This window comes from Dromaius novaehollandiae, chromosome 14 (genome assembly GCF_036370855.1).
Source record: "Dromaius novaehollandiae isolate bDroNov1 chromosome 14, bDroNov1.hap1, whole genome shotgun sequence".
Taxonomy (NCBI): Eukaryota; Metazoa; Chordata; class Aves; order Casuariiformes; family Dromaiidae; genus Dromaius; species Dromaius novaehollandiae.
This window is the reverse complement of record NC_088111.1, coordinates 1242291-1265783: the sequence shown is the minus strand read 5'-3', so window position 1 is coordinate 1265783 and position 23493 is coordinate 1242291. Positions and strand designations below refer to the sequence as shown.

Genomic DNA, 23493 nt, shown 5'->3' with positions numbered 1-23493 from the left:
GTTGGCTCTTTTTTCTTTTAACCAAAAAGCAAACCCCCATATGGTATTGCGTATTTAGTAAAGAACTTTCTGGCCGTAATTCATCGAGCATGGGAATTCTGCCTTCCCATGGGTGCTGACCGCGGACAGCCGCACGAGCCCGGAGGGACGGCAGCCGCGGCCCCTTCCCGCCGTGTCCCCTTGGAGCTGAAAACCATTGCAAGTTTTGCGGAAGGGCACCCTGCTCCCGGCAGCGGCGAGTCCCTGGCCCGGGCAGGAGCGGAGGCGGTCGGGAGGCCCCGGCGCCGGGCAGGCTCGGGCGCAGCAGCCGGCATTGCAGCCCGGGCGGCTGTTTCTCCGTGATTTCAGAACAGCTACTTTAAATGAGACCATAACATTCTTGCTCATAACTATTAATAGTGATATTGCTTCTTCTTAACGATGCACAAAACTGTCATAATACGAGATGTAAAAATATTTCACATCACATTTAACAGTCAAAGAAATGCCATAAACTGTTGGAGAAAGCGTGTTTCTTCTGATACGCGATACCACTATTACACTTTTTAAGGTTTTTATCTTCTTTCACTTAATTGTTGATTTCTGCTTGAAAAATCAGAAAGTTACTTAAGGTCAGAGTAGAAGCGTTTTGTTTTTTAAAATGAATAGATAATTTTATTCCCATTAATGAAATGTCTAGGTCTGCATGCTGAGATAATAACGTGGAGTAATCAAATCTCATGCTTCAAGGCATAAAGTGATGACTATGAGGGTCAGGAATTATTTTTCCCGTTCTGTGAAGAGTTGAACGATGGCCTGATGAATTGCGCCGGCTGATTCATTTGTCTCCGGAGGACGCTCTCCCGGCCCTGCGCGCGGCGAGAAGGCAGCAAAGCCGGAGCGTGCGTTGATGGAGCGCGACGTAGCCGGGCCGCCTCTCCCCGGGCGCCGCCGGGGTCTGAGCCCCGCGGGGGACGTGTCCCTCCGGCTGCGGCATCCCCGGGGCCGTCGGTGCTGCCGGGGGGGGGTGAGGGGTCCCTGGGGATTTCGGTGCGTTGAGGGTGGTGACGGACGTGGGATTTGCTCTCCCCGCCGTTCCCGGAGGTGCAGTGCAGCAACGTCCCGGGCTCCTGCTTTCGGCTGGGACCGGAGCGGCGTACGGGAGCTTCTCCGGCAGCGGAGGTGGCAGCCGGCATCGGGGTTTGCGTCAGCCCCCCGGGCCGTCTCGAGCCGCCGCGGATGCTGGTTCAGCCCCGCAGCCTGGTCCGGTGGCTCCCCCGGCGTTTGAGGGGTGCGCGTTGCACTGGACGCGTCTCCCCGGGCTCCGGCATCTCCCCGGGCTCCGGCGTCTCCCCAGGCTCCGGCATCTCCCCGGGCTCCGACGTCTCCCCAGGCTCCAGCATCTCCCCGTGCCGGGGACAGTCAAGGTCACGGAGAGATGCATTTTTACAGGCGTTTTAAAGCAAGGACGGTAACGAAAGGCGGCAGCAGCACAGCAGAGTTGCGGGGCAGGATATTGAGACATCAGGAGGCCCCGGTTCAGCCGAGCACGTCGGAGCACGGAGTGAAACCCTGGAGGATGCCAAGGGCACCGGGCGATGCCAAGGGCACCGGGCAGAGGGAGGTCTGGGGACGCCGGGCCGTGCAGCAGTGCGGGCAGCGTGCCGGAGCGCTGGGCTCCCAATGCAGCGCTTCCCCTGCTTGCAAACATCAAAAGCAATCGCTGCTGTTTATTTGCAAATGGGGGAAGCCTGCTTCCTTCGCAGCCCCGTCGCGAGTCAGGTAACGGCTTGTCAGGCCCTGCTGTGGGATTTTTCCCTAATGCACTTTTGTATTTTGTAATTCAAGAATGTGGTTATAAAGATAGGCTTTTTTTTCCCCCTATCAAAAAGGCACAGATAAAAGCCTGTAACGGTGATGAGAAAATATGTGTTGTTCTCCCCTGATAAAGGGAGATGGCGAGGAAGGCACAGCTGAGCCTTCGCAGGGTCCTTGGAAATTAAACTCATTACTTAGAGATTTCGCGGAGCAGATTGCGAGCCTTTCCGCTCGGATGGTGCAAAGCTTTGTACAGGAGATTTTGACTGAGAGTCCAAATTAAGCCACAGAATAACTATCATATATCCTTGGAAGTGCAGAGTCAGTGTTTATGTCCGAAATCTAAAAAATATATGTATTAATTTATGCACGTTTGGGGTCTGTGGAGGGATGGCCCAGCGCCTCCGTAAAGCTGTCCGTAATTCGAAGAACAGCCTGCGCGTTAGGTGGCGAATTGGCAGGAGCCTGAGAAATCTGAAAACTGCTCAGGTCTGGTGTTGAGCTTTCCGCTGGAGTTACGTGATGTTTGCTGGAAAAAAAATTCCTGGGACATGCGGGAAGGATGGAGCCTCCTCCGCGGACGCCGTCTCTGCAGCGTGCTGGGATGCTCCGGTGTCCTCTGGTGTCCCAGGGAGCCCCGTCCCGGCTCCGTCCCCCGGACGTGCTGCCCGCAGGGTCTCGGGGCTCCCTCCTCCCGGAGAGACGGACGGCTGCTGTCCCAGCCGGCCGGGCTGGAGAGGGAACGGCCCACGGGACCGCCGGCCCTCGCCGCGTTTCCTCCGCCCCCCGGGCCGGCAAAGCCCCGTGCTGGGCCTGGGTCTCGCCGCGAAGGGCAGGTCCGGGGTGGGATCGCCGCTCGGGGCGCGGGAGGCACCCGCAGCTCGGGCCTCTCCCGTCTCGCCAGCCTCCGTCGGGGTGTCGCGGTGGTGAATGAGCTAGTTTATAAACGCAGGCTTGATTTTTGGCTACAAGTTTTGTTCCGTGGAGTTGGAAATTGGGCTACTGCGCTTCAGGAGGAGAGCGCTAGGCTGCGGATTTTGAAGCATTAATTCCCTTTTTTAAAACGATCTGGCTCCCAGCGTTGCCTCGGGAGCTCTCCGCCGATGACTGGGGAAGCGAGCGGCTGTTTTGACCGATCCTCTGGAAGTACCTTGACCTCCCGCAGCCGCCTCTGGACGCGGAGCGGGGAGATGCGATGCCGCCGGGCGTTTTCCCAGCCCCGCACGACCCCCTCGCCCGAGCCCAGCGCGTGGCCCAGGCCGCCGGAGGTGCCGGCGTTTCGGCAGGGAAGGAGCACGCGCCGGTGCTGCCGGAGCGCGGGAGGGACGTGGGCCGTGCGTCGGGGGGATTTGGGAGCGACTTTCCAAACACGACCTCGGGAATGCCTCGGGACCTCTTGGATGTCTCGGGAAGGATCCCTATTCCGCGTTCAGAGTGCCACGGATGAACAACCATCATCTTCCTCGGATGCGGCTGCTTATAGCAGCCGGGCTGCAGAGACGGAGCATTCCTGCTGCCTGCTTTCCGGGCCCTGCTCCCGCGGTCGGGCTGCATTTCATTCTGGTTTTAACCGCTATTTTCGCACTTGTATCACTGGTGACATAGGGAAGTTGTCTAGGCTTATGTGTATTTTTATAGTTTGAATATTGAATTTCTTTCTTTTCTTTCCTCCGCAGTAAGAGATGCTAAAAACCTAGTTCCTATGGATCCTAATGGCTTGTCAGATCCCTACGTGAAACTTAAACTAATCCCTGACCCCAAAAATGAAAGCAAACAGAAGACCAAAACTATAAAGTGCTCCCTGAATCCCGAGTGGAACGAGACATTTAAATTGTAAGTACGAGAAAAATGTGTTCAAACCTGTAAACTAATTTCTCTCACCCCCAAGAATTAGCGTGGTTGTGTTTGCTCTGATTTAATTATTGAGGGAGATTACGCTGTTCACCTGAGAGATGATTCTTCTCGGACCTGTAAACGTGACTCAAACGCTCCAGCTTCTGCTCCGCGCTCGGCCGGGGCTGGGGGTGTCCGGGAAGGAGCGCGCGTCGTCCCATGGGAACGGCTGCTCGGGGAGTCGCGCGTTAAAGCTCTGCGCTGCCTCTGAGGAGCATCCCGCCGCTCAGAGCCGTGTTCCGGCTGCGCGCCAAGGGCCTGGGGGTGCGGCGAGAGCTTCCGAAATAAAACCATCCCGTTTTCTGCCCTCTGTTCCAGCCAACTGAAGGAGGCAGACAAAGACAGGCGGTTGTCCGTGGAGATCTGGGACTGGGATCTGACCAGCAGGAACGACTTCATGGGCTCCCTGTCCTTCGGGATTTCCGAACTGCAGAAGGCCGGCGTCGACGGGTGGTAAGAGTCCCGCTCGCGTAACGACGCGAGGAGGAGGTCCGGCCGCCCGTCGTCCCCTGCCAGCGACGCTCCCTCGCCGGGACGAGGGTCGCTGGGTTCCCGCGCGGCGTGTGCAGCCCCTGCTCCCGGGCCGGGGCACGCGCCGGGGCTGCGGGGTGTTTGCCGCGGCAGCAGAAGCGATGCCCGGAGCGCCGCGTCCTGCTGCCGTGCGGGCGGTGAACCGGCGGGGCTGGGAGGCTCGCGCTGAATGGTGCCGCGCGTTTCCATTTTATCTTCCCCAGCAGGATACACGCCTGTTCATTCCCTTTTTTTTCCCCTAGTCACTGATGCCCAAGAGCTGTGTTACCTTCCCGTGCTTTCCATGTGAAGTGCAGTAATTTAAAATAGGTTTTATAAGTCCTTTGGAAGCCGGAAACCATATGGTATCAATTTGCATCATGTGAGGCAAGAAAGCAGCCTGGATCCTCCATCTTTTCCGCTGTGGAAGCTGCATGCTTCCCGTTGGAGTCAGAGAGAACTTAGAGAGGGAAGAGTTAGCAAAGAGAATAGCGCACGCACTCTGAGCACGTGGTGTGTGATGCCTGCCTGCCGTTGCTATAGCCCAGGCAGAAAAATCAGCTGTTATTGGTATTTTGCCTTATCCTGTTCAAGAAGGGCCCGCACCATTCCCGCAGTGGCACTGGGATGCAGATCCCGCGCCGCTCCCACGCTGGGATGCAGATCCCGTGCGAGGATGCAGATCCCCTTCCCCCGGCAGCTTGCAGCATCCCCTTCGCCCCGAAGGGCCGAGCCGGGGAGCACTGGCTTCCTGGGCCGCGGCTGGACGGTCCTGCGCCTGCCCGGGGCAGGCAGTGCGTTGGCATGAAGGCACGAGCCAGTGCTGGGGTGCAAGGCACGTGCTGTCTCCCCTCGCGCCTTGTGGCATTTCTTCCCATTGAACAGCAGCAAAATTTAGCAGCTTTTCTGCAGCGCTTGCGGACTCCTTGCAAGCGCCGGTCCGGTTTCTGGACTGATGTGCAGCAGAAGCCGTAGCACCCCAAAGCATTGGAGAGTCAGGGCTGGTACGGGAGTCACACGTCCAAAATCGCGCAGTGGGTTTGCACAAAGCTGAGAACAGAGCAGCATTCAGGTCTGCAAGCCTCACTGTGCATAAAATGGACCTTGATTGAGACATAGCTTCCTTTCCAGGAAAAAAAAAGGAAATTGTCAGTTCCTGTAGATTTGCAGTCACCCGTAGCGATGCACACGCTGCAGGCAGGGCTGCCGCACCGCCCGCTTCCAATGCGGCGCAAAGCCCGACAGGTTCCCAGCCTTTCAAAATCCTGCAAGCGGAGAGCTGAGTAATTTTCCTTGTCACAGCGTTTGGCTAGAATAAACTCTAGAAGGAGCTCTGATGCACATTTCATACCTAAACAAGCGCAGTTAATGGAGAAGAGGGGCTCGGAGGACGAGCCGGTCCCGACGTTATGCAGACAGCGCTTTGCTCCCTCGCGGCGGATGGCACCCGGCTGATTGCCCCTCCCGGCTGCCGGGAACGCGCTCGCTGATGGAGCCCAGGCTTCGCCGGCGGCTCTGTGAAAAGCCCCGCGTCTGAATGACATTTCCCTGATTTCTGATAATTGCTGGTTAAGCTTTTTTCCCCCTTTTCCTGCGAGAGCCTTGGCTCCGTGCTCAGGATCGGCAGCGCGAGGCGGGCAGCCTCCGTGCCTCCGGAGCGTGCACTGCCAGCCCGGCTCTGCCCGCGGGGCGCGATGCGGGAAGGGGCTTTTCCCCGCGTGCTGCCCCGGCGTCTCGGCAGAGGTGCCGGTGGCTCCTGGTATCCGTCGCGGCCCCGCGGTTGCCGGCAGTGCCTTTCCCAGCTGCGCTGGCCGCTTGCCCCATCCGGCAACCCCGGGAGCAGCCTCCGCGCGGGAGAGCGGGACGGATGGAGGTTTGGGATATGAAATTTAGGGAAGGGTCCTCTGGGAACAGGCGCGGGCTGGGGAGTTAGGCGGGAGGTGCAGCCAGCCTGCCCGCGGTCCCTGCCCTGCTGACGTGATTCTCGCTGCCTCCCTCCAGGTTTAAGCTGCTGAGCCAGGAGGAGGGAGAGTATTTCAACGTCCCGGTGCCCCCCGAGGGAGAAGAAGGAAACGAGGAGCTGAGGCAGAAGTTTGAGGTGAATTGATTTTTCTCGGGAACTCAGCGCTTCTCCTTGCTGCTGGCCTAAGCCGGGCTCTGCCCTCAGCCAAGGGCTTTGCCGGCCGGTTCCAGCCCCGGCAGCGCGGTGGCTGGTGGGACCCCGGGCAGTCCGTCCCCGGGCTCTGCGTGCCGGCACCCCGGGCGGTCCGTCCCCGGGCTCTGCGTGCCGGGACCCCGGGCGGTCCGTCCCCGGGCTCTGCGTGCCGGGACCTCGGGCGGTCCGTCCCCGGGCTCCCCGCATCTCGCACGCCTGCCTCCAAGGCACGAGGCGTGCGTGCCGTTTCCCGCAGGTAAGCTGTTTGGTTAAACTTAGCAAAAAAGAATCACTTTGAACACACGCAGCTTGCCAGCCATGGTGCGGCTACGTGCACTGACGAGGGAAGGACCTTGCTGGATCCCCGTGGGGATGGCAGGTGGGTGACGCCTCCGCGAACGCCTCCGCCTCGCCCTTTTTCCAGGGCCCCTTCGCGTTGCAGGGGAACAGCAATTAGCTCAGCGTTTCTGTCCGTGCGCTGCCGTTTGCTGCAGGGCTGAGGCAGGGTTTGGGCTCCGGCTAAGCTGGGCTGTGGGCTTGTGTTCGATGTTTAGAAAAACGTGTAGCCGCTGCAGCCACGATGATGCCGTGCGCAGGAACGCGGAGTACTTGCACCAAATCTCTCCTGAGTCCGATCCACGTGGCTCAGCTGTCGGGGCTGCGAGGGTGGTCTGGGGTGAGCGCCGGGGGGTGAGGGTGAGCTCCGACACCTGAGCCAAAGGCACTCGTTTTTTCAGGAGTTTTCAGGACACCAAGTAAAGGGAAGAGGATTCAGATAAACCAGGAGCTGGAAATTTAGTGTATGAATTACTCACATATGATTTTCTTCTGGGTTTGGCAGGATTCTTCTAATTATGGCATGTTAAACGAACCATCCATCTCGCCCTCCTAGGAGACTTTATCTTAATTTGAAAACACAGTGACCTCTCTGTGCTTGTGTCTTCCCACTTTGTGAGAGATTAGCTGGGAAAAGGAGCAGTCGTTTGTGGTGGATGAAGAGAAGAGCGATAGGAAAATGATTCTTTGGCGTTTACGTCAGGCTGCAAGTACAACAGCGAGGATGGCACGATGCGCGGTTTCGTGTGACGCTCGCCGTGTGCCTTGTGCGCTGCTCCGCGTGTGCGGGATCCCGCGTCTCTGCTGCCGTCGTTTCTAAGCAGTCGCTGCTCCTTACTGGGGCAGAGGCAGCGCAGCAGACGTCAGCCTCTCGTTCACGTGGTTTCACGCATCTCCCTTGCTGCTGGGGATTACATAATCCGCAATTCGTTTGCCAGAATTAACATAGCGTCGCCAGATGAGGAAGTACCTCGGTTAATGTGCCTCCAACACGATATCCTCACTAAGGAGGGAGAGAGATCCTGGGTGTCCCGGGGTGGCCGGGTGCACCTGGTCCTGACGGCAGCGGGCTGGAAGTGCTCGTGAAACAGCAGCTCTACCCCCCTTTTGGGGTGCAACAAAATAGGATTTGTCCATCTGCTTTTTCTGTCCTGCTGCTTGTTATAGATTGATATAACTAACTAAGGTAAATTAAGATATTGATATAATTGGATTTGAAACTGATCTCAGAAGGAAACCCTTCTCACTCGTTTCACGTCCTGCGTTTTACGTGCTGAGACTCTGGTTCGCGGGAGGATGACGGTTCTCCGAACCGGCACTTGGCAGAAGTGATCCTCGAGGGGCGCGTTGCACCGCTTGCTCCCCGGCCGAAATGCCGATGGGATGCTGGGGGAGTTCAGCCTCGAGCGCCAATGCGATACGCACCAGCCGGTGATTTAGTTTTCCGTAATATAGGTAAAACGTCCTTAGCTGAGCGTGTAGCACTGCTCTCTTAGCCGGGAAAGCGTCTGTGCAGAGCCTCGTCGCACCGGGGGCTCCCGGAGGAGCCGGCCCGGCTCAGCTGCCGCCGGCGTCAGAGGTGTCGGCGCTCGGCACCAGCGGCACGAGGGTCTGAACAGAAACGGGCTGAAGCTGGTGAGATCTCAGTGCTCGTCTCTTACAGATTTCGGTGAAGTGTGGGTCCGACTCTCCCTTCAAGGAGGCGTCAAGGAGAAATCTCTATTTACTACTCAATAAGCCATGGAAGCTCTTGCCAGAATGATAGATCCAGACATTACTGAATTAATAGCTCTTTACCATTTTTCAGTATAGCTAAAACCTTCCCAGAGCCCTGAGGAGGAATGCATTCCATCTGGAGACATGTATGAAATGAGCCATATAGGAAATAAAACCATCGGCCTTATGGAAGCCAGGCTGAAGTCCGTAACTGTAGTGCAGGACCGGAGAGCTCCTTTTTCTAAATGACCTTTCTTTTTTTTATCTCACTTACATATAACTTCCCTGGATATGCAAGAAGATAAGACAGCTTTAATATGACAGTTGCCGTAACCATGTACCATATGTAACACTTAGTTTTATGAAGTATTAGCTACCTGCCCTGCTTCTCTTGCATTTCTTGATGCTGCAGCGGTGTTAAAATCATATGCACGTTTGAAGTCACAGATGAGCCGACTACAGATCAGAAAATATACTGCCCAGAAGTACCATTTCGCTCTTCCAGACTATGACCGTGTCCTCACCTTGCTGCGTCTTCCCCTCGTCGCATCCTCCGTTGCGAGACGGCTCCGTTGCATCTCTGTTACCAGAGAAATCCCCCTTCCCGGCAGCGTCGCTACGTCTGCAGCCCCGGTCGTGCCCTCGTGCCTGCAGCGGGGACGTCCCGGGCTCCGCGGGAGAGTTGGGAGGCGGGAGCACGGCGCAAGGACCTGCAGCGCAGACGCTGCCAACGCTGCGCAGCCGTTATCAGCCGCTGCTGGGGCAGCTTGATAGATGCGAGCATCAGCTGCTGTTGCATAAATTCAGATGTAGTAAATTAAGTGTGACAAATGGAGTTGGATAATGAAGGTCAAGTACTTTTTTTAATTTTTTTGAGAGCAATATTTGGCATGCTTCAGTCGTAAAACTTAAAAAGGTCTCAAGATTGTGTGAGCATTAGGAGCATATTAAAAATAGGTTAAAGGACTTTTGTACTCACTGAGAAATAGGCGTTAGAGACACGTAATAGCAAAAGCAAGTTGCTTCACTTGGTGGGTGGTCTCTCCGGCTGCCCGGCTGTTCCTCTGGATGCTGAAAAGACCTTTCCCCTTCTGGCCTAGCTCCATGCTTGGCCTGTTTTTTTCAGAAAAGTCCTATTGTGTTTATATCCTTATCTCATCTCCTGTGACGGCATTGTGACGTTGCAAATTAAGGTCAAATGCAAGACTAAATATGATTGAAGCAGCTCCTGTTTAAACACAAGCTTCGAGAATGGCTGTGGGGGACAAAAGAGACCTGAAGCCACTTTCACCCTTAGGTACCCGGGTGCAAGCCTGTGCGTGAGAAACGCTCTGCCTACGCTGCTGCTGATGCCGTGGCTAAAATCACAGGTTTGCTTAAATGAAGCACATGAAAATCCTTCACCTTTTCCCCCTCTTCGTGGTGGTCTCTGCCATTTTGGTCAGGAGTGAAAGTCCCATCCTGGTTTGGCCAGTGTTTCCCTCAAATTCCCGTGACCGACCCCGGTGCTGCGCTGTTTGGGCTGCAAACGTGCACAGGAAAATGTGCTTGCAGAGGTGCGCTTTTGGGCGTAATTTAATGGAAACATAACGATTGCCCTTGAAATCTGTTGAAGCTTGTTTTCACAGAGGTTAATTTAGCGTCAAATTTGATCTGACAAGATTGCTTTTTAACTGTGATGGAGTATTTAGGAAAGCTTTCACACGATACGACTGTTTTGCGCGCCGGTAAGCGCGCGTTTCTTGCAGACGTGGCTCTGAGCTGCGATAGCGAGAGGATTGCTGAAGGCGAGGCCCCGGCTCCGGATGGCGCGGAGGCTGCGCTTGCCGGGCTGCTCGCGGCCGAGTCCCGCTGCGGCCGGGAACGTGCACGGCGCGGTCGGTGCCGCAGCCGGAGACCTCTCCCGGGCTCCCAGGCTTTGCACTGTGATGAGTGGAAGCATTACGAGTTTTCACCTGGGTGTGATTTGAGGAATTGCCACCCTTAAAGCGGCCGTGCAGGTGTTGTGTCACCCTTGGCGCGCTGCCGGGAGCCGGGCAGAGCCGCTCGTGATGGGGAAGATGGCAGAAACCTGCAGGGACTCAGCTGTGTGTCCTCTGAGCTGGTCTGAAATAACACACCGCCTCGATATCCCCTTGGTTTTGGAGCATTGCTAGAGTTTAAAGATTGAGATTAGGGGAAAAAAACCCTGTACCCTTTGGAAAGATGACTACATTTCCTTTTAACGTAGGAACTTTTCCTCTCCTCTGAGCGCGAGCATCCTGCGTTCGGGCGGTTTGCGGCGGCAGCAGGCACCCGGCTGCTGAACGACTCCAGCCCCTTCCCCGGGGCGCTTTCTCGGAGCTGCATTAGCAGTTATGATGTTTGCAAATCCCTGAAACCCTGCCTTCAGTTTCCAGGGCAGGAGTTTTCGCGTGTTTGTCGGTGTTGCAGGTGACCTTGAATGGAGGGTGTTACGGCGAGGAGAGCCCCGCAATAACCAATTAGCAGCAGCAGAGGCTCGGAGATTACTTGCGAGGCTCCTATCTGGAGGAGCCGCGAGCAGCCGGCAAATTGAGCTGCTGGAGTCGGGTTAATGGAATTTCATGCTAGACTGAGCTCAATGCAAGCGCTACACTGTGGCGTATTTCTAAAAATTAAACCCGAATAAATTGTGAGAGAGCTTTTACAAATTGCGGTTCGGCAAATAAGATAGCCCCCGGCCCACTGAGGGGCTGCCAGGCGGCTGGTGAGATTTCGTGTTTGAAAATGGGGGTTTTGTGAGGCTCCTTAATAGGCAATTGTGGCGGAAGCGGCTCGTGCGGTTGCTTGGGGATGCGGGAGAGGCGCTTTCTATTCTGGTTCTTCTTTTTTTTCCCCAAAATGAATGTGTAGCTTCCCGCGTTCAGCCTGAACTGGCACAGGAGTAGAATTCCCTTCGATGTGAGATAGTAACAGAGTTGAAGCGTGTTAAAAATTCCCTTATTTTACCTTAATATTTACGTTAATATTTACAGTCACCTGTGCTTTCCTCTCGAGGCGAGAGCCTGAAACACGAGTCAGATTTGTGAAGAACGAGCGCATTTAAGCCTGAGTGTTTTCTGTTTTCGCTTTGGGTGCCGCGGGACGTGTCGTGGGTCAGCGTGGGATGTCCCACGCCGCTCGGCGATGGCACGCTGGTCCCACGCGTGGACCTGCTGCTGGCGAGGGCTCCGGGAGGGCCGATGTTATCCGCATCCCGGTCCCGGCGTAGAGCCGCCCTGCAGCAGCTGCGTGCCCTCCCTGGGGAGGGGGGAGACCCTGGGGACGAGGGTTGATAACGAGACAGACCGGGGGACGGGAGCCAACGAGGGGCCGGTGTCCATCCCTCGCCCCGTTCGGTGCCCGGAGCCAGGTCTCCGTGGGAGCCCCCGGCCCCGGCGCCTGCGGGCTCGCGGCAGAGCGGAGCTTCCCGGCGAGGGGTGATGAGGGAGGTGGTTCCCGGTGTCTCTCGAAGAGAAGAGCTGCGAATAAGCTCCACGGCGCAGTGCGTTGCCTTTGATAACTTCCCAAAGTGTCGCTCGCCGGTCTGTCTCTATCAGGCGTTCGGAAAAGGTCTCCGGAGCTCAGCACAGCGTTTGGCCTAGAAAAGAGCTGATTAACGCGGGGTTTCAGGAGCACTCGCTCCTTTTATAACGACCTCTCTCCAAACTGTACTCAGTAATTTTTCTCTTTCTCCCTCTCCCGTCCCCGTCTTTGCAGAGAGCCAAGATCGGTCCAGGATCCAAGGCTGCCGATGAGAAGACGACGAATGCTATTTCTAAATTCGATAACAACGGAAGCAGAGATCGGATGAAGCTTTCGGATTTCAATTTCCTGATGGTGCTGGGAAAAGGAAGCTTTGGAAAGGTGGGGTAGTACGTATTGATTTGCACAGCCGTTGCTTAAAACACGTGTATTTGTGACGTTTTGGAGCTGAGACCGTGGGGCTACTCCAGCCCCAGAGACTGGAGGTGAAACCTGTCATTGCTCTGCCTGCAGAGCCCTGATGGGACTGTGATGGGCTCCCACTTGTTGGCTGCCCTTAGGACCATGTATTACTGCTGTGCCCGGTGCTGCAGACTTCGGATGTCTGATTAGACCATCTCAAAAGCCAGATTCTCTCCCAGGAAGCGGGGTTTGTACTGTGGCTTTAAGGCCTTGTTTTTTATTCAGCCATTTTCCTTTTTCTAATAATTACAAATGTACACGAACATTTTAATTAACTTTCCAGGCCGGTTATGAGTGGCAATGGAATTTTGTTCTTCTAGTAATTATGTGACTTGGAGCCTTCGTTTTTCTTGGGGTTTTGCCAACTTTGTCATGATTTTCGTTAGAAATCCCGGTCCTCGGGTTGCTGCTGCGACTTCAGAGCGGGGCCGGGCGGAAGGTGCACGGCCTTCGCCGTGGAGCCGCGCCGTGCTTGCTGCTGTGACAGATGGCCTGACACCGCGCTGATTAGCAGACTGCCTTAATTGCAGGGAATTACCGTGCCGCCAGGCCGATCTCCTGGGCGGGACGGCGGGAGGCGCGGAGGAAGCCGCCTTCCCCACCGCGGCCCCTCCGAGCGCCGGGGGGAGCGTGGCTGTCCCACCGGCACCCGTTTCCCCCCACCCGCTGTTTTCCCCCTTTATTCGGAGGGGTGGGAGGTGAGAGCCGGGTCCCAGCTCCATCCCTGCCTTGTGAGCTGGTGCTGGCTCCCCGTCTGCAGGGATGCTCCTGGGCAGCTCCGGGGCCTTTAGGAGAAGGGCCGGGAATTTCTTGCATTCCCTGCATTTGGAGCATCGTCGGCCCGTCGGCCCCAGAGGCCGGGCTGCTGGGGGAATCCGCCGCTCCTGCACCGCACGCTGTGCTCCCGGCCGGCATCCCGCCGGAGCAGGCAGGGAGCAGGCGCCGGCGCATCCCACGGTCAGTGCTGGACCGCAGCACGGCCCGTGTGCCGCTCTGCATCCCGCTGCTGCCGGCGGCCGTTCGGCAGCGATGCTTAGCAGACCCGTGCCGACCCGACGAGCCCCTCGGTGATGCCCCGCTCCCGGGCTGCGTCGCCGGGCGGGCGAGCCGGTCCTGAGCGCGGCCCGTGGTCCTGAGCGCAGCCGAGCCCGCGATGCTGCTCCCGAGGCAAAGCGTCGTGCAAGCTCAGCACCCAGAGCCGCTGCTGCGTTTGCGTCTCTCCCCCACCGGCAGTTGCTCCCTCTCGGTCTCCCGCTTGGCATCTGGGAGCTGCGTAGCTGTGGGTTTGTTTTTTTTTTTTTCCTCTCCTTTCTTTTAATTTGAGAAACATTACCAAAGCCTTCAGCCGGCAGCGCGGCTTATGTAAGGGAACGTGTGGCAGAAGCTGTTCCGCGGAACAGACTGTTATAAATATGCTAATTGGGGCTGATTAAAGCCGCGCGGCAGGATGCGCAGCGAGACGCAGCCGGGCTCATGCGCGTGCCCGCGGCGCGCCGGGGAGCATCGCCCAGCACTCGAGCCGCCCGCGATGCTCCCGCACCGCCCGCGATGCTCCCGCGCCTCCCACGCCTGCTGCTCCCGCGCCTCCCGCGCTGCTTCCGCATCCGCGCGATGCTCCCGCGATGCTCCCGCGATGCTCCCGCGCCGCCCGCGATGCTCCCGCGCCTCCCACGCCTGCTGGTCCCGCGCCTCCCGCGCTGCTTCCGCATCTGCGCGATGCTCCCGCCATGCTCCCACGATGCTCCCGCGCCTCCCGCGATGCTCCCACACCCGATGCTCCCGTGATGCTCCTGTGCCTCCCGTGATGCTTTCGCGATGCTCCCGCGCCCACCCGCTGCTCCCATGCCCGCTGCTCCCATGCCGCCCGCGCTGCTCCCGTGCCCGCCCTCCCAAGGACAGCCCTCGCGGGACGCGCTGCCACCGGGCAGGATGCCGCTAGCTGCTGGTTTTCCGCCCGAAGGTGCCGAGCGTTTCGAGGTGGCCGCGCGGCGCTCCGCCGTCCCGTGCCGTCCCGCGGGCCAGCAGCACCCGGGCTGCGTTCGGGCCCCGGGAATGGTGCTGCCACCTCCTCCCGCGAGAGCAGCGCGAGTGCGCTCGGAGCCGCTTCAGTGAATCCTTGTCTCGGGAAGGAGCTCGTTAACCCTTTGGCATCGGTAGCCGAGATTTACTGCCTGTGTTTTTCTCAGTGCTGTGCTGCGCTGCCAGAGGTCAGGATTGCCTTCGTACTGGTCCTGGCGGAGCTTAATAAACTTATTCTCTGCGTTTGGCATGGGAGTATCTGCCGTTATTGTGTTGGAGCACTCCCAAACAGCTACGCTAGATTACAGAAATAAATCAAGTTAAATTTCAGCTTTTCATGCACCCAAAGAAAAAGCAAAGGTGCAGTCTGTTTTCCAGCGCGAACTGGCAGATCACCACCGAGCCGGCAGCGAGGGCGAGGGGAGGGGAGGCCGCCGGGGTTCGGTCCGCGCTCCGGCGTCGGCGCTTCCCGAGGTCGGGGCCGGTCCCGGGCTGCCGTTTTTGGCACCGCCGCGGCCCTCGGCCGTCCTGCCCGTCGCGGGCTTTGCTGCACGGCGCGGGGGGCTGCAGCACGCAGGGGACCCGCGAGCTGCCCTGCACGGTGGCAAGGCGAAGGGAGATGCTCTAACCGAGGAGCGCAGCGCTCGGCACCGCCCGCCCCGGGTTTGCTTTGCTGTAATATAAATAGAGAATAGTTAAATTATGTGGCTTGCTCATATTTTTGCAGCTAATCAATCTGCCATACTATCAAGCTGTCAGTCTTTTCTGGGGGCTTTATGGTGTTTTTGTGAGCAGGGCTGGTTCTTTTGCCTCTGCCGTTATGGATTAGAGTGCAACGGGAGACGATTTTCGCGTGCTGGGGAAATCTTCAGGCTGTAAAGCGCCGTGCTGTGCTCGGTGTGAAACGCGGCGGAAGGGCCGGCAGCTCGGGCTGGGCCCGGGGCTTGGGCTCGGCTCGCAAGCTCGTCCTGGGCGCGGGCGCTTGGCCGCTGGGCTGGCGTGAGCAGGACCGAGGAAGGCCTGTGGGATGGTGGCGTGGGGCTTACGAGCTTGTCGCCTGCTCGGGAAACAGGCCCAATTCTGCTACCGCTTGTGCAGGCTCGATGCCCGTCGTTCAGGGTGCAGGAGGTGCTTTCCCCACGGGCCGGAGCCTGCAGCCCTTCTGCACGTGTAAATCCGCAGCGGTTACAGCATCCAGGAGAGAGTTAGTTTGGATTTACGCTTCCGAGGCCGCTCGCATCGCCAGCCCGGGTGCGAACGACGAGCGCTGCGGTAACCCGGGATTTGCAGCCCCTCTCTTGCAATCGCCCAAGTGCACGCGCTCGCTCGCGCTGGGCCGTGCGCCTCTTCCCTGCGGTCCGGGGCCGCGGAGCCCCAGGCAGCCGCAGAGACGCCCTGCTGCGTTGCCAGTGTCCCTCGGCCTGGGGGTCTTCCCTCGGCCTGGGGGTCTTCCCCCAGGCAGGACAGGCTCCGACCCGCCAAGCGGAGCTCAGCTCCCCTGCGGCGTTATCTGTTGTTGCCGAACCCTGTTCTGCAGCAGCTGGAGAATCTCTATCTTTAAATTTGATCTTTTTGTACCTCCAGGGAAATTTCCTAGTGTGCTTATCCGCGCACACGCTCTGTTACCCATAACAACGCACTCTCCTCCGAGTCTCTCTAAGCAAAATGTCTTAAAAAGCACCAAAACGCTCTCCAGCCTCTTACCAACCGCAGCCTCTCTGCTCCCCGGCCGGACTCCGCTGCTGTTTTTCCCCGCGGAGCCGTCCGTTCCCGGCACTAACAAATACTAGCTTCAGAGACTCCCTGATTTATGCATTTTTTCTCAGGAAGGGTTTTGAATAGCGAGATCCTGCTGCACACTGACGGTACAGCGTGTAATCCATTTACCTCCAGGTAACGTTCCCCATTTTCTCTCCAGCCGCACTCCTGGAGCGATCGCTCCTCTTTCCCAGCAGCTTTGAGATGCCACAGCCCATCTGGTTTTATCACTTAAAAATCAGGCCCGTTTTTTAGCACCTATGCAGGGCGACTCGCAAGTCTCAGCTCGCATGGAAAGGCGAAGATAAACGGAGGCAACGAACCGAAACTGCTCAAAGCGGCAAGCGAGGGCAGAGATGCGGAGTGGAAGCAGAGCGGCTGCAGCTCTGTGTCCCCGCGGTGCTGCCCCGTCCGTGGGCTTCCCGCGGGGCCTCCGTCGGCGATGCCCGCCGGCGCTCGGCAAGGCCAGGGAGGTATCGGCGCGCAGGGCTGCTGCAGGGCCCCTGAGCGAGCTGAGAGCGGGGCAGAACTAAGCACAAATGCAGGACAGAACTAAGTACAAATGCAGAATTAAATACAAGTTTGCTGCATGGTAGCGGCAGGTTGAGCTGCTCTGGCGCCGGTGTCCTCTGCTCCCGAATCTCCGCTTTCATTAAACATCGGCGAGCGAATAAATCAGCTCCCGACGTCCCCGCCGCGCTGCCAGCCTGCTTTTCCACGTGGCCCCTCTCCGCAGAGCCTGCCGCCGGCTTTGCGCAGCAGCTTGGGCGGATGAGGCCGGCGCGTTCGCCGCGGTCCGGAGCCGCTGATGGAGACGTCGGCAGCAGCGGCTTTTCCGAGGCGCTCGGCACGCGGATGCCCTGATGCCCTTCTCCGCTAATCCGAACCAGCAGCGGGTCGAAGCCTCTCGCAGAGCTGAGAGACGGGAGGCCGAGCGTGCTTGCAGAGCACCGCGTGTCAGCGGCCCGCGGCTCGCGCTGACGGAGCGTGGCGGGGTGTTTTTGGAAATCCTCACCGAGGCTGATGTGATTAATGGGAGAAAACTGCTCCGGCAGAAGTAATGCATCCTATTTACTGCAGTAAATAAATCCGCAAGTAGGTGGAACGGGCTCAAAGCGCGAGGCTGGGAGGTTTCCTGCGCCTCGGAGACGGCGCCGGCCGAGCGCGGGGCTGGCGCGTGCCGGGGCTCCGGCTGCCCCGCGTGCAGCAGGCAGGGGAAATCTTGCTGCTTCTGGCTTGCTTTTGGCCACGTGCTAATTCCCTTCTGCTTTAAGTTTTTACCGCTTCATGATTTGATGGACGCTGCGTTCGAGCTCCCCGATGGCCCCGGCGCTCGGAGAGCTGCTGGGTCGGGGCGCTTGCTCGGGGGTGAAACGCGGTCTGGGACTAAGCTGAGCAAAACACCTTGGGCCGGACTAGTGCAGGCAGTAAGGCTCTAGGTGCTCTTGGAAACACCGCTGTCATAGCTCTCTGCATGTCTGGCACCTAAGTCACTTCTCAAGGCTATGACGGCAGCCACAGAGACATAAAAAAGCCGTTTATCTCCAGCGATGGCAGCAGCTCTGCGCGTCCCTTCACCCCGCGTGCGCTTCTCCCCGTGCAGGTCATGCTGGCCGAGAGGAAGGGCACGGACGAGCTCTACGCCGTGAAGATCTTGAAGAAGGACGTGGTTATCCAGGACGACGACGTGGAGTGCACGATGGTGGAGAAGCGGGTCCTGGCCCTCTCGGGGAAGCCGCCGTTCCTGACGCAGCTCCACTCCTGCTTCCAGACGATGGTGAGTGCTGGCGCCTGCCTCCGCTTCCCGGGCACGGCGGAGGGGCCTTGGGGACCTGCTGGACCCGGAGCGCTGGCAGGGCAGATTTGGATGCCCTGCACAACAAATTGCAATCTCGGGGCTTCACGGGTGACTTTGGGGGCAGAAACTCCCATCTAGAGACCCAGCTTCACAAGTTATCCAGGCCAATGCCTTCCCGGGCACCTGCAGAGCGCTCCGGAGCCGAGTAGAGGCATCCGTAGAGAAATCTGCCCTGCTCGTGTATTTACAGCTTCTCTGAAACATGCCTTTAATTTATTCATGTTTGTTTTCCGGACATAAATCACTGTATTTGCAAAAGCGGCCATGTATTTTTCCCCTTGGCAACCTCATAGATTGTGCAATTTGCTTGCAAAAATGCATCTGTAAACAAAATGTTTGTGCCTGTGTGTTAAACTAGAGGCTGTCGTGGAGAATATCTGCACCCGTGAGAGTTTTCCATTGGGCAGCTTTTAATTGCATTACCCAGCCTTTAGGCAGCCCCCAGCCTGCGATTTGAGTTATAATTCAATAGCGAAGTACTGAACTTTTTCTCAGGATTCGTTCTTGAGATCACAAATCTGAGCAGACGGTGAGACCTAATACAAAATGCCGGAAATTCAGTTGGAAATGGGCACGCTATTCAGTTCGTACAAACCCGAAACAGGGATGGGGAGTGGGGCAGGGGGATCTTTAAAGCAATCTCTGACCAGCCGTTGAGCAACATGTAAATGGAAATGTCCAGGTACTCGTCAGCAGGCGCAGGGAGAGCTAATCGGTGTAGTCCCTTAGGAGCAGGACAAAGCCGTCCGGGAGGATTACATTTTAATATTATCCCAGCAATTTCATTTACCGAGCGCATTCAGTGTATTTAAAGCGCGCGGACCAGCTTTGCAGCACAGTAATCAGGATGTGGCAGGAGCAGCTATTTCGCGCAGCATCTCTGGGGCATCTGAAGTGAGTCAGCGCGGGCTTGTTCCTGGCAGCCCTGTAGTGGCTTCACAGTGATCGTGTTCGTGCTGTAATCACAGTGTAGCGCAGGGTGCATTATCAAACGCTGGCACGAAGCACCCTGCTTTCAGGGAGCGCGGTCCAGCGCTCGCTGCTCGGCCGGGGCTGTTAGTGCAGGTGACGGTGCGAGAGAGAAAAACCTTAAATCTGCATTTTGGAGAATGGGTGGAGATGGGCAATGAGAGCACTGCGGTGCGGGCCTGGAGGAGGAGGAGAGCTGCCGGGGTCCCGCGGGGATCTGCGGCTGAGCTGGACGGACCCACTGGGTCCGGCGTTGTCCGGGCTTTCCCGGCTGGCTCCCACTCCCGCTGAGCTCCGTGGCGGAGGGCACGGCGGCTTGGCTAAATAGCAGCTCGATGGGGAGCGTGGCCGTTGTCCCGTCTGCCTCTCACCCACGGTGTGGAGACGGGCAGGAGAGGGACTAAACGAGCAATTAATTAGAGGAAGGTGGCGTTGGAAGGAGGGCATGGGTTTGGTGCCACGCTGGCATCCGTGGGCGGTGTGTGAGTGTCCGTAACCCGCCGTTGCTCGGCGAGTTCGGATGCTCCAGCCTCCGCCCTCTCCCCTGGAGCGCGGCCCCGGGACGGCTCTCCGTGCCCGGCTCCCCGCTCCAGCCCGCGGGCCGTGGAGCCATCCGGCTGCTGCGTGCAGGGCTTTTCTGGAGCACACGCGTCCTCTCCTCCGCCCAGATGAGGACAGCTCGGATCCTGCTTTTAGCGCTCAGCTGCTGCATCAAGAGACCATCTCCTTAACGTTCTTCCTCCTTGAAGCTGGTCGATATATTTAGGAGGCAGCTGCAAGCAAGCGCGGTGTTGTTCTGCTTTCCGGTTGCCGCCACGGGCTGAGCAGGGCGGCAGCGGCTGGAGGAGACTCCCGCCCGCCCCGCGCCCTCCCACCGCCTCCCCGGACCGCGGAAGAGGCCCTCGCGCACGGGGCCGCTGCAAAACCTCCCGCTCCCCTGAGAAGCCAAAATCCCTTTTCCACCCCATCAGTGCCGTGTGTTTTATGTAGCCTGATCATCCCTAAGGCATCGCATTTATGGTCACCGGGGCTGCGCAGTGCCCTGACCGCGGGAGCGACCTGCCCCGTGCTCGTCCCTGCTGCTGCGGTGACACCGCGTTCGCCCTGCGCGTCTCCCGGGCTCGCTGTCCCCGGTGCCTCAGAGCAGGGCACGGTTTGTCTGAGGAGGAAACGGAGCGGAGAGTGTGAAATATTATGAATTATCGTGCAGTGCTATGAAGGTAAAGCACTCCCGTTGCTCCGGGTTTTTTGTCTTTTGCTCGTGGCTGCAAGGAGCCGCTGTCAAGCCGTGCTGCGCGTTGCTTCCTCCGGGTCAGTCCTGGGCGGGTTGGTTTTTTGAAGGTTGTATAAACATTTGCTTGTTTTAAGCAAGGCGGCTCAGGCCAGACGTTCTGCTGGACGTGCCCGTTCCCATCCCCGGTCGCGTGCACGTGTCGGTGCGCGGGCGTCTGCCGGCAGGAAGATCCGATCGGATGGCGGGCCGTTTGGGCATGGTAGTTTTGCTCACAGCCGTTTCCCATTTTTACCAAAAAAGCCGTGTCAGAGGAGCGTGGCCTTTCAAGGGCAGGGGTCCCCCAGGCGCGGTGTCCCCGGCGTGGCGCTGCCCGGAGCATCGCAGCCCATCGAGCCCGCGGTGTGTCCCTGCCGCTCCGGCCGTGCCGTGGCGAGAGCCGGCTGCTTTTGCTCCGTGGATCCGCGGTCGTGAGCTGCGGGAGCGCTCGGGCTCCAGCTCTTGCCTTGCTGCTCTCCTCGGCCGGTCGAACCCTCGCCGAGTTTCTGGAAGCGCGTGGAGGACTGGGCTGGCGTCCGGCAAGCCTCGTCCCGCAGCGAGGGCCGGAGCGGCTGCGCGTGCCCTTCGGCTGGGATGCGCTCGTCCGGGGACCGCGGTGCCCGGCCAAGCGCCCGGGTCACTGCCTGCGCGGGGAGGCCGGTCCCCGTAGCAGCTGCTTTGGTGTCCTTTGTGCATCGCTTAATCGCGAGCTGTGCATCGCCTAGGGAAACGCTGGCGAGAGGCTGTCACGTCCAACACCCTGCAAAACGGATTCGGTGAAGAACGATAGCAAATTTCTTAGTGGGAAGTAAAATATCTTCTGCTGAGGCGGTTTCCCCGCTTGCCTCCCCCATAGGATCTGCCCGCAAAGCTGCGTGAGGTTTAAGCGCGGAGCTCCAGCGCATCGGAAAGACGTTGCGACGTCCGTCTCTCGAGTGCTGCCCAAGCACCAGCTCCGGCTGTGCCTCTTAGGGAGGGGGATCGTTACGGTCATACCGCCCTAACAACACAGCCCGGAGCTGCTGGCTGCCTTGGCCCTTGCTTCTGGCCTCAGCGGACTCCCGCCCTAGTAACGCTGCTTTGCTTTCTCCCTTAGGACCGCTTGTACTTTGTGATGGAGTACGTGAACGGCGGGGACCTGATGTACCAGATCCAGCAGGTCGGGAGGTTCAAGGAGCCGCACGCCGTGTAAGCCCAGCGCCCCGCGTGGCCCCGGGGCTGCGGGGGGACCGGTGGCTTCTGGCCCCTGCTCCGTGTAAGCTGGACGGAGGGGAAGGGATGCACGAAAGCCACCAGTGCTTAATTAAGACACGTAAAGAGCGAGCGGAGCCCGGCTAGGTGTGAGCCAGCGCTTTGCACGCCGGGCGCTCCGCAGCTCCGGCACAGCCCGCCGGGACCACGCTGTCCTCTCAAGAAGCCGCGGCGGTGCCCGTTATCTCCTTGGCCGCTCCAAGATGACAGGTAGCTTTTCAAGCCGCGTTGCCAGCCCACGGTAATGAACAGCACAGAGCCCGGCTCTCTCTTAATGAGAGTCCGTGTAACGAGAAGTGACAGCCCCCTGCTAGCCCACAGCAGCTTGATCATGTTCCTCCCCGATACGTGGTGCCGGGTGGGCTACGTCGTCCTCGCGTGATGCTCGTCTGGTATTTTTATGTTGCGGCTGTCTATATCCTTTGGTCACGTAAGCTCAACGTGTTTCATTCAGTGCGATTGGATGTGAAAGGTTTTCATTTTGATTCATCTGCTTTAATGACCACTCTGCTTCTCAAATCTCTCGTTTCAGATTCTATGCAGCAGAAATAGCCATCGGCCTCTTCTTCCTGCAAAGCAAAGGCATCATTTACCGGTGGGTGAGCACGCTGCTCCTTCCCTTCTCCCCCAGCTCTCCGGGAATACCCCGGGCCCGTTGTCACGACGCAGGGGCTCTTTGGGGTGCCGGGGCCCCGGGCCGGCTCCGTGGTGTCCAGCTCCTCCGCCGCGTGTGGCAGCTGCCCATCGAGCGGCTGTACCCGAAACGGAGCTGGGGGCCTCTTAGTGCCCCTGGGTTGCGGAGAGGGTGGTTGTCTTTGCCCTGTTTTATGGGAAAGAAAGCTCATAAAGAGCAGCTGTGATCCTTCTCGCGCCCCGATCGCGCATTTCTCCCCATGCAACACCAGTGGCCGCTGGCAGCACGGACTGATCCCGAGCTGTGTGTTTTACTGCAGGGCATTGTTTTCTTATCGTTAGCGTTAAAGTAGGTGCTTCTGAACAGTTTATTGTCGGATTTGCGGTGCACGTCTGGCACTTACAGTTCAGATGCTTAAACTTTTTCTTTCCAATCACGGTATGATTTATAGCATCCAAAGTTAGATTGCTGCTGAGTGCAGGACCACGCTCTGAGGCTACTGGTTAAGCACTGAAACTGGTGTACCATTGCGCTCTCCTGCTCTACAGTATTCCCAGAGCCCAAGGTAGAGCAGAACATCCTCATCAGTGTCAGATACCATTAACTGCTTTGCAAAAAGGAGTGCCAAGTGCGCTAGTGAAGTTATGAGTTGCTGAAAACTGTTCTGAAGATGAAAGAAGTGGAGCAAACCTGACATGAGGGATGTTTTTTGCCATCAGCTGCTGCAGAGAGAGATTCTGGGTCTGCCAGTCCCAAGTGCCCCTTTCTTCCCCCAAATCTGAATACAGATTCATGTTCATCCGTCTTTGGCCCATCAGGGTTCTAAGCACTGACACTATAATTAGAAAAAATTATCTTAAAAAACAGCAAGAAGTTGTAAATTATGCTGTTCCTTTTATTGTACTCTACTGAACAAAGTTAGACGATGCCAAGCAGAAGAATTATTTAAAGCATAATTTTGCATGTCAAACATTCTTGGCTCCATGAGTAGTTAAGTATATTGTGCATGTGAAACGCTATGTAACCCCCATCCTTTAGCCTCTGTCCGCCTTTTCCAGCGCTCCCCAAAGTTTATTGCAGCAGTCGCGGGTCACGGCAGCGTCTGCGTCCCCCTCAAAGCCGGACGGGGCTCCGCGGTCGGTGCGGGAGGGGCTTCGTCGGCAGGGCCGGGGGGTCCAGGCCTTCTACTGAGGGACTCAGAGTTAAAGAAGATATAGTCTTTGTGCAGAAGTGAGTTAAGAGATGATGATGAAAAGCCTGATTAGATGCTTGAACGTTCATGGCAGAGGCCCGTTGACCGCTGAGGGGGCAGGGAAAGAGGGGAGGGGAATTTAGCTTCCTTGCTGGAATAGTATCAGTGGGGGGAAACCCGGGGGGCT

At 57.9% G+C, this 23493-nt stretch overlaps 1 protein-coding gene across 2 annotated transcripts in view; it reads left to right on the top strand.

The window, feature by feature from the left end:
• Nucleotides 1-23493, top strand: part of PRKCB (protein kinase C beta) — a 134277-nt gene that overhangs the window by 82284 nt on the left and 28500 nt on the right. For both annotated transcript variants that reach the window (XM_064520015.1, XM_064520014.1), the window contains exons 6-12: nt 3474-3630; nt 4009-4143; nt 6202-6298; nt 12128-12274; nt 17736-17909; nt 21326-21417; nt 22013-22075. In XM_064520015.1, the coding sequence (XP_064376085.1) occupies nt 3474-3630; nt 4009-4143; nt 6202-6298; nt 12128-12274; nt 17736-17909; nt 21326-21417; nt 22013-22075 (865 nt within the window). The remainder of the gene's footprint in view (nt 1-3473; nt 3631-4008; nt 4144-6201; nt 6299-12127; nt 12275-17735; nt 17910-21325; nt 21418-22012; nt 22076-23493) is intronic.